This window comes from Brachionichthys hirsutus, chromosome 12, assembly GCF_040956055.1.
Source record: "Brachionichthys hirsutus isolate HB-005 chromosome 12, CSIRO-AGI_Bhir_v1, whole genome shotgun sequence".
Lineage (NCBI taxonomy): Eukaryota > Metazoa > Chordata > Actinopteri > Lophiiformes > Brachionichthyidae > Brachionichthys > Brachionichthys hirsutus.
In genome coordinates, this window is record NC_090908.1 from 10,288,090 (window position 1) to 10,297,036 (window position 8,947).

The 8,947-nt window shown below is 45.1% G+C and overlaps 2 protein-coding genes and 1 non-coding gene across 4 annotated transcripts; all 3 read left to right on the forward strand.

Annotated features, from left to right (window-relative positions):
* The first annotated feature begins 675 nt into the window (after positions 1 to 675).
* On the forward strand, positions 676 to 757 carry trnas-cga (transfer RNA serine (anticodon CGA)). Its single transcript has one exon. It is a non-coding gene; the product is annotated as a tRNA-Ser (tRNA).
* A 435-nt stretch (positions 758 to 1,192) lies between these two features.
* On the forward strand, positions 1,193 to 4,737 carry nabp1a (nucleic acid binding protein 1a). 2 transcript variants are annotated; one of them, XM_068746357.1, is made up of 6 exons: positions 1,193 to 2,114; positions 2,292 to 2,430; positions 2,557 to 2,628; positions 2,770 to 2,854; positions 3,464 to 3,533; positions 3,683 to 4,007. In XM_068746357.1, the coding sequence occupies exons 1-6, from the start codon at positions 2,021 to 2,023 to the stop codon at positions 3,880 to 3,882; spliced, it is 660 nt and encodes a 219-aa protein (XP_068602458.1). In that variant the 5' UTR covers positions 1,193 to 2,020; the 3' UTR covers positions 3,883 to 4,007. The 2 variants fall into 2 exon arrangements, with proteins under 2 accessions (XP_068602458.1, XP_068602457.1); XM_068746356.1 differs by lacking the exon at positions 3,464 to 3,533 and having other exon boundaries at positions 3,683 to 4,737.
* A 2,083-nt stretch (positions 4,738 to 6,820) lies between these two features.
* Positions 6,821 to 8,164, forward strand: LOC137902678 (C-X-C chemokine receptor type 1-like). The gene has a single exon (XM_068746764.1). It carries the CDS (start codon positions 6,821 to 6,823, stop codon positions 7,760 to 7,762), a length of 942 nt encoding a protein of 313 aa, XP_068602865.1. The 3' UTR covers positions 7,763 to 8,164.
* Positions 8,165 to 8,947: the final 783 nt, after the last annotated feature.

The following is an 8,947-nucleotide window of genomic DNA, read 5'->3' on the forward strand; positions in this document are numbered from 1 at the left end:
GAGGGATTGAACACTGTAGGCTTATACATTCTGTGTACTATAGAAATTAAAATGTGACTGGATATGAGCTACTTTGGTGATAAGAGTACTAATGTTTAGATTTGTGTATGCATGTAAAATTCTGTCTCCCCTTGAAATCAGACTGTTTATGGAATCATATGAGAGCGCCGTTTATTTTAGAAAGTTTTAACACCAGGTGTCTCCTGCATTGTCAGGTAGCGTGTGTCCACATAAAAATAATATTTTCACTTATACCAAAGAAATTCCCTTCACTGCTTCAAGCATATTGTAAACATGCAGCATTCTTTCATAATTTAGTATTGTGTACATCAATAAAGAATTTATGATAATACAGTGTTGTTTTTTTGCAATTTGTCAGGTGAAAGGTTATGATAAATAAACAAACCCACCCACGATAATGGAAGGGGTTGTATTAAATCCTACATTGAACTATTGCTAATTTAAACTTCTCACTACTGAACGAACAGTCCAGATGAAAGCTAAATAAATTTGTTTTATGCGAGCTATTCAGGATAAAGATTTATTTCTCCAATAACACTGTGAGCTCCATGATAGAAATTTGTTTTTATTTGCGTATTTGACCACCGCTGGTTGAGCATAGTTCCTATGGTGTACATTTGTATACTTGAATTTGACCGGGTTTTCCTTCATGAAGTCACGGTGGCCGAGAGGTTAAGGCGTTGGACTCGAAATCCAATGGGGTTTCCCCGCACAGGTTCGAATCCTGTTCGTGACGGCCAACTTTTGTTTTAGGGTTTAATTGACCGAATTCATCGTCACCATTTTACATTTTACAGATAAAGTGAGACTATAAACGAATCATCATAGCACGACATTCATGAATAACGCAACTGAACGCTTGTTTAAAAAAAGACTCTCGCGTGGGTTCCTTATTCTCGCGGTGTTTGAGAAGCAAGCTCATTTGGCACAAACCAATGCCTTTCTGTCTTTTTAGTTATCCAGTCCAGTACATTGTCTGATTAATCGTGTAACCTCATGGTAGTCGCTAATTAACCCGTGACGGTTATTAGTATATGTCGACAAAACTCTATAAAATTACTCAATAACACATTTCTTAGTGTTTATCTGTTCCCTATGTGAAATAATGGAACGGTCTTTTCCCTATAAGCAACCGGCTAAACTTAGTGACGTCGTCTTTCTCTTTGAGGCATTGTTAAAGTACGGGGCGGGATTCAGTGTAGTGTGCAGCTCGGAGAGGCTTTTATTTAGCATTTATAAATATCTAGGACACTCGACACAAGGCTTTTTAACAACGTTGCAGGGCACTGATACGGACACTTGTAAAAAAAAAAAAAAAAAAAAGCATCTGGCCAGACTGCGCGATAGCAGAGCAAAATAGTTCATCAAAAACGCTCTCACAAAGGAAATGGGGTCGATTGGGAAATATTTACGTAAGATGGATGCGGCGGAGATATTTAACGTTGTCTCCAAGTAATTTTGCTGTAACTTGAAGCCAGTTGAGAGGTCCTTGGTAAAGCAATATAACAACAACCAAAAAAAAAAAAAACATCACCAAGATTTGATTCTGGTTTCGCCAGTTCTCTGAGGGGTTTAGCGCATAAGTGACACGTTTACGTTATGTAGAGAATGAAAGTGAGAAAGAGAAAGATGGCAGAGTCGCATCCAGAGAATAAAAGGCAGCTAACTAGCTTCCGAGCTAGCTAGCGTGTAGCTCAGTAGTCATTTGAGAAGCTATATAGCTAGCAAGTGCAGGGGCGACATTGCTCTTACGTTAGCTATTTGATCGCGCTAAGGTGTCTCCAGCGCTACGGTGGTTCAACGATTTGACGTGAATGTTATCGATTACCCGAGAGCAGTTGGATTATCTGCGCAATTGCGATACTTTGTGCGAGGAGGAGGAAGAGTGCTAACATTCGGCTAATTTGTTAGCTGAGCTACAGCTAACGCTCTAGCTATCCATTACTAAGTGAAGGACAGCCGAGCAGTGAGTTTAAGTGACGGGAAGGATCAATTAGCAATGGCAACCACCTCAAACGAGGCCTCGTTTCTGCTAAAGGACGTGAAGCCTGGCTCTAAAAATTTAAATATTGTGTTCATCGTATTGGAAATAGGTGAGTAGCTTAGTTATTCACAAACATACCGACAACTCGAGTCTGTTCTTAAAGGGACCGCAGCCTTTTTTCTTTTTTTTATGTAACGATAAATACAAACACACAAAAACTATATTTGTGTATTTTTTTTAATTGTATGTCTGTTTTTATTTTTATTTTTTTTCTGTATTCTAATAGGGAGAGTAACCAAAACGAAGGACGGCCATGAGGTTCGTTCGTGCAAGGTGGCGGACAAGAGCGGCAGCATTGCTATCTCTGTTTGGGACGAACTCGGCAGCCTCATTCAGGCAGGGGACATCATCAAGCTGACCCGAGGGTGAGAGCGGTTCTCCACACGCACACACACACACACACACGCACAGGTAGCTGAACTTGACAGGTGATTTGTGCGTCCGAACATGTTGAATGCTCCCATGTGAAATGATATTTTGTGTTCTGTTAGGTATGCGTCCATATGGAAAGGCTGCCTGACCCTATACACAGGAAGAGGAGGCGATCTGCAGAAGATCGGAGAGTGAGTTCACGCGGTGAAGTTCCCTTCCCCCCCCCTCCCCCCCCCCCGTCGTTTCTCTCCGCGAGCATCTTTCAACGCATTTCTCAGTCCAATAGTCTCCTTGGAGACTGGGATTAAACCAGTCTGTTTTTGTCTCCACAGGTTTTGCATGGTTTATTCAGAAGTGCCCAATTTCAGCGAACCAAACCCAGAGTTTCTGCCCCAATCGAGCCAGCAAAACAAGTCTGTGAGTAACACCGTACCCCCCCCCCCCCCACTCCGTCATCACGGGCATCCCGGCTGTCGCTGCGCCCTCAAAACCAAATCCTGATAGCAGTTTTGGGGAGTATTTTGAAAGAAAATCTCTCCGGTTTGATGACCTGCATGTTAAATAGTTAGCCCTCAGTGTCACGGGACCCATTTATCAAGCAAAAATGTCAAACCTTTACTAATTTCATCTTAAATTTTGTAATTGACTGTGTTTATTCCATTTTTGTACTTTCCTTTATGGTTGCAAATGAGCCTTTGGGGCTTTCGAACTGTTGGCGCGACAGAAGAAGTGAGATTTGAGCCTTGGGAAATCTCGTTGTTAATTTCTCAAATTTGTGAATTTACAAATATGAATGGATTCATCATCAATATCATATGCAAATAACAAAATTACGAACTTTAGTGCAATTGTGCGTTTTAAGCCACGACCAGATCAAATCACTGATATTTTCACTCTTTTGTTTTAGCTGCTAACAGGAAGGAGTCTTTTGTTTTTGGGGCTTATTGATTTACAAAAGGGGAGGAAAATATCAGGGCTCAATTTCTATGGCATTAACTGAGTGGTGACGTTTTCTTCCACTTTCAGGGTAAACCAGACCAGAATCAGAGGGGAAACTCCCCACCCAATCAGAATTCAGGTACCTCTGCCCCACCAGGTTAGTGTGTTTTTCTTTTTATTCAAAGAATCGCTCACTCAGAGGAAGCAGCAGAGTTGTGCGCGTTCCGTAGAAGCAACAAATGCAGTCGATCCGTTTTTGATGTTGTCGTCATTCTTACCTGTCCTCGTGCGTTTCTCCACCTACAGGTAATGGCGCCTTGCCGCCCTTTACCAACAACCAATCGCCTGGCGCGCCCCGGGACCCTGCGTTTGGGAGCGTCGGACGAACAAACGGCCGATCGCCTGGTAACGGAGCGCCTCAAGGCACTGTTGCAGGACCCCCAACGACTTCAAAGTCTTCAGTTACCATTAGCAACGGCAGGGACCCACGGCGTGCCAAAAGATGAAACTGGGGTTTCTGGGAATCATGTGGGGGGAAAACCATGGACATGCCCCCCCACCCCCACCCCACCCTCCCTTTTTAACATTTCCCTATTAAGGCCTATATTCGAACTCTTGACTTAAAATTCGGTCGTACATGTACCGTTTTTATACAGGCTATTAAACGTTATGTACTTGTCGTGTGTCGTCGTGCTCTCGTTCAGCAGCACAGTGGGGGCCATGATCAACCGCAGGACTCCGTATAGAGGTGAGTCTCGGCGGTTGTGATCGGCCTTTTAATTCCACACGCCTCGTCTTCTAAATCTCGCCACAGATCACCAGCCCCGTGCCAGTGTTACCTGCCCCACCCCCGCCCTCTGCATTTGCTTTCTTTCAAACTGTACACCCTACTTGATGCACTTTATTTATTTTTTTATATATTTCTAAGCAAGAGTGCCTGTCATTCAAATCAGAAAAATCGGCTTAGGTCTATTTGTTGGCAAAAAAAAAAAAAGGGCCTCAAGTTGTTGCAAAATTAGTTCTTACTCACTCTTCAGAGAGTCGTCCGCCCCCCCCCCCCCCCCCCCCCCCCGCTCTCGTAACCAAAACCCTATCTGACTCTGACAGGAAAAGGTGTTTAGTTTTGAATTTTAAATGCAGGCGAACACGAAAACGGTTTTCATATGTGATTTTTTTGTTTGCTCAAGGTGGGACCGCTTTAATACTGGCAAAAAAAAAAAAACATTTCGTAGAATAAATTCCACGGCGATCCTTGCTTGCTGCCACATTTGTTTTGGTTTTTTTGATGTGGGGTGATTGACAGTTGAACGGAGTTATTGTGTATGTAATAAATAAAAATGTTCAGTTTGTCACGCTGCTTTAAGAGGAAATCGCAACGCTGCTCGTTTTCTTGGGTTGTCGGTAAAATGCCCGCCCCCCCCCCCCCCCCCCCTGTTTCTATTGACTCGTGCAGAAACTGCATCATCACCGCCGCAGGGTTTGAGATGCCTTCCGCCTTTCCCACCTCAGGCCTGGCATGCAGCTGGAGCCGCTGCCTCCTCCATCAATGTGACCCTTTCTTCCTCTTTCATGTTTCAGTTCCTGCAGCGCCATCTAGTGCTTTCAAAACAAGAAATAATATACATGTTTGGCTAAAAAAGTTCTGAAAACGTCCTGGATTTTCATGGATGCTGCACAATTTCAGCCTTTATTTCCGTAGAGGGCTGGATTTATGACTTATCGTCTGGCTTTCCTGTCACCTGAAAGCGGGCACACTTTCATAAGCAAGAGTTGCATTCCACATTTGAGGCAACACAACCCCCTGCCTTTCTTCACGTCCTCTGTTGCACCAAGCACCCTCAACAACATCAGCCTCCGGATGTCAATGTTTGTGCGTCCAAACTGTTGTGATGTCATTCAAAAGAGATGAGGGCACATATAAATACACAACTGAGTGATTGACACAAAGACAATCCGTCACAGTGGCTCCCGGCTTCACTGCGGTCCTGCATCCCATGCATGAAACATGTTTATGTAATGATTTAAAAAAAATAAAGAAGGCCACTTCTTGTGACACTGGAAGTTGAAACGCATGAGACGTGAGGCAGGAAATGTGATGGTCGTCACTCGTGTCAACACCGATGTATGTCATGAGCCCGGCACTTCCTGTTTAGCAGCGGTCAAACCCAGATGGAGTCCCATCATGTGGTTTTACGGTGTTCGGGATTTCCCTGCATGCTCACGGAGGCCCCGATCCTGTTTTCTCATCTGCTGTTAATAACACGAATGGTTCTAATATGAATGGGGTTCTGCAATATTAGAGAGCCTTGGCAAATTAAAATGGTATTTTGACATTGAAATATTGATTAGCGATCATGAGGAGCTTCTGTTTTGATATTCTGCTGTGATTGTGTGTCCCGTGACACCGATGACTCGCGTAATGTGGCTTCGGTTTATTTAGGAGGAAGCAAAGTGGTGAAGGAATAACCAAACCAGGACTGGAAAAGGGTTATGAAGCAACAGCCTCGATATAAAAGAAAAAAACAAAGGCTGGAAATAAAAACAAAATATATGTATATATATGTATATAAAAAAAACACTATGGAGGAACATAAAAGGCAAAAAGTGCAACTGAGAAGTTCATAGGGATGTTATTTATCTGTCAAGTAATATAATTTCAGCCATATCATGTTGGACACGCAGTTAAAATAAGGATTTTCAAAATAAAACTTGCTTGCCGATATGCTTGATCTCTCCGTAAAGTTCTGGTGGAATTGGTTCGGTAGTTTTCCTGCTGTTGGAGGGAAAAGTTGAAAGAATGGAGGAAATGAATTGCTGGATCTGCTCCTTTATCAAGACCCATGCCAAAAATGCAACAGTTTAGTTTAATAAAAATAGAAAATAACGAATCAGATGTATAAAAACATGTCTTTAAACGTGCAAAACAATAAAATAAGTGTGTGACAGAAACAGCCACTGTGACTGCTTTAAAGATGTGTTGCATTTCCTTTCTTGTATGTGAATTCTTCCTTATTGACGCGTTTTAAAAACAAACAAACTGAAATTGTGTTTATGTGAGGCAAACAGGAAAACGAGCCTTTGGTCAGGGTGATGGGAGGAGTGTAGAGAAGCACACTGCTGGTTCCTCGTCTCCTTGTGACAGACTCCGTCACCTCCCCTCAAGAAGAGGCCACAATGACTGGTGAGCATTTTTCACATTGATTTGTATTTTACACCAGTACTGGTGCTTCTTTATGTCTCCTTACAGGACATTCATTTCTCCATGTCCAGACATGGCGGCTAAAATTATTTTCCTTTTGCCACCCCTCAGATCCAAACCAATCTTCCTTTATCTTCGACTTCGGCCTCATCTACGACGAGCTCAACTTTACTTACAATGACTCGGAGTTCATCGTCAACCCGGAGACGCAGCCGTGCAAATCCCTCTCGCTCCCGGATGCGGTCATGGTCGCCGTCACCGTGTTTTACATCTTCATCTTCCTGCTGGCCATTCCTGGGAACCTGGTGGTGGGGATGGTGATCGGCCTCAGCAAGCAGACTCTGCCGCCGTCCGACCTTTACCTCCTCCACCTGGCCATCGCCGACCTCATGCTGGCCGTCACGCTCCCGTTCTGGGCCACCTCGGTCGTGCAGGGCTGGGTGTTCGGAGACGCCATGTGCAAATTCGTCACCATCCTCCAAGAGCTGAGCTTCTACTCCAGCATTCTCTTCCTGACTTGCATAAGCGTGGACCGCTACATGGTGATTGTGCGAGCAATGGAGACGCGCAAGGCCAACCGACAGGTGGTCAGCTGGGGGGTCTGTGCCGCGGTCTGGGCTGTCGGAGGGCTGCTGTCTCTGCCGGGACTCTTCAGTTCTTCCTTCTCCTCTCAAAACTCCAGCCACATCGTGTGCGCCCAACGCTTCGACCCCAGCAGCGCCGACGAGTGGCGGCTGGCCACCAGGATCCTTCGCCACACTCTGGGCTTCGTCATCCCCCTGGCCGTCATGCTGTGCTGCTACGGGATAACCATCCAGCGCCTCCGCCGCATCCGCGGGGGGTTTCAGCGGCAGCGGGCCATGAGGGTGATCGCGTCAGTGGTCGTCGCCTTCCTGCTTTGCTGGATGCCGAACCACTTGGCGGTGATGGCGGACACGTTTTTCAGGACAAAGATAGTTCCGTACAAGTGCCCGGAAAGGATGGCGGTGGATCAGGCCATGTTCGCCACCCAGAGTCTGGGCCTGCTTCACAGCTGCGTCAACCCAGTCCTGTACGCTTTTGTGGGGGAGAAGTTCAGGAGGCGGCTGCTGAGGTTTATGAGGAAGGTGGGCATCCCGGAGAGAACTTCCGTTTCGAGATTGAGCAGGTCTTCGCTGTCATCAGAAGTCACGTCCACGTTCATGTAAGCGCCGCAAAGCGGCACCGAACTCTTCACACGGATTGGGTTCTCAGGCTTTGGCCCATTCAAGACCAGAAGTTTAAAAGTTACAACACATTTCTTTCAAAGTCTTTTTTTTTTTAAATGTTATATGACCAGTTTTTTTATTGATTTTTTGTTCCTTAAAGTTAAGCCTCAAACATTTTTTTGTGGTTTAAATCCCCTTTCTTTCCTCAGACACACCTTGTTCTGGCGAAACCGTGTTAAACGCGTTTGTCGAGTTTCTATTTCAAGTTTGTTTCAACACGGCAATACCGTGTCACAACATGAAGTCAAATCATCCCTTGATCATCACCTCGAAATGATACAGCACCTCCATGTTTTGTATAATTATTTACTTGTAATTAAGACTTCCTGATGTATATTTAGTTTGCAGTGTCCTCATTAAAGTTTTGTACAACCACTGCTTTGTTTTATTATTGATGTAATGTGACACCACAGAGACGTCTGGTGATGATGATGGTGAATATATTTATTAGATAGAATGTTAGAGTACAAGTACAGTCACACAGTAGAATGTATTACAGTACGAATAAAGTCAAACATCCTGTCTAAGAGGAGCATTTCAAAAAAGCCCTTGCGGTCTTGTTTCCGTTGAAAGTCCTTAGACTTGTTGCGATGAAAGCTTCTCCATTTGGTGTAAAGAGCTAATTAAAAAAGAAAAGATACTTTTTTTCTGCAACCGATCCAACAAGCAGCGTGTTTGGAGCCGCGGCAACGTGACATAGAAGTCAGGATTGCAGCAACCACTGGAGGCCACATCGGCATTCGGCATGCGGCTCCACAGTGGATTTGGATTTAAGGCCTTTCAGCTGAAGTTAATGTTAATGCCAGAGCCTCCTGCTCCACGTAGCTCCACCCTCCTGCTCCATGTAGCTCCACCCTCCTGCTCCATGTAGCTCCACCCCCTTGCTCCACCTAGCTCCACCCTCCTGCTCCACGTAGCTCCACCCTCCTGCTCCACCTAGCTCCACCCTCCTGCTCGAACCTCGCGACACTGCCTGCCACGCTCGTCATCAGCTCATCCACAGCACCTGTGCTGCTCTGCACACCTGCTGCTTGTCTCCTCATCAGCCCGACTGCAGTTATAGTCTGCTCAGTCGTCTTGTTTGTTCCTGCTCTCCAGCGCTCTGATTCTGATTCACCTGCCCGG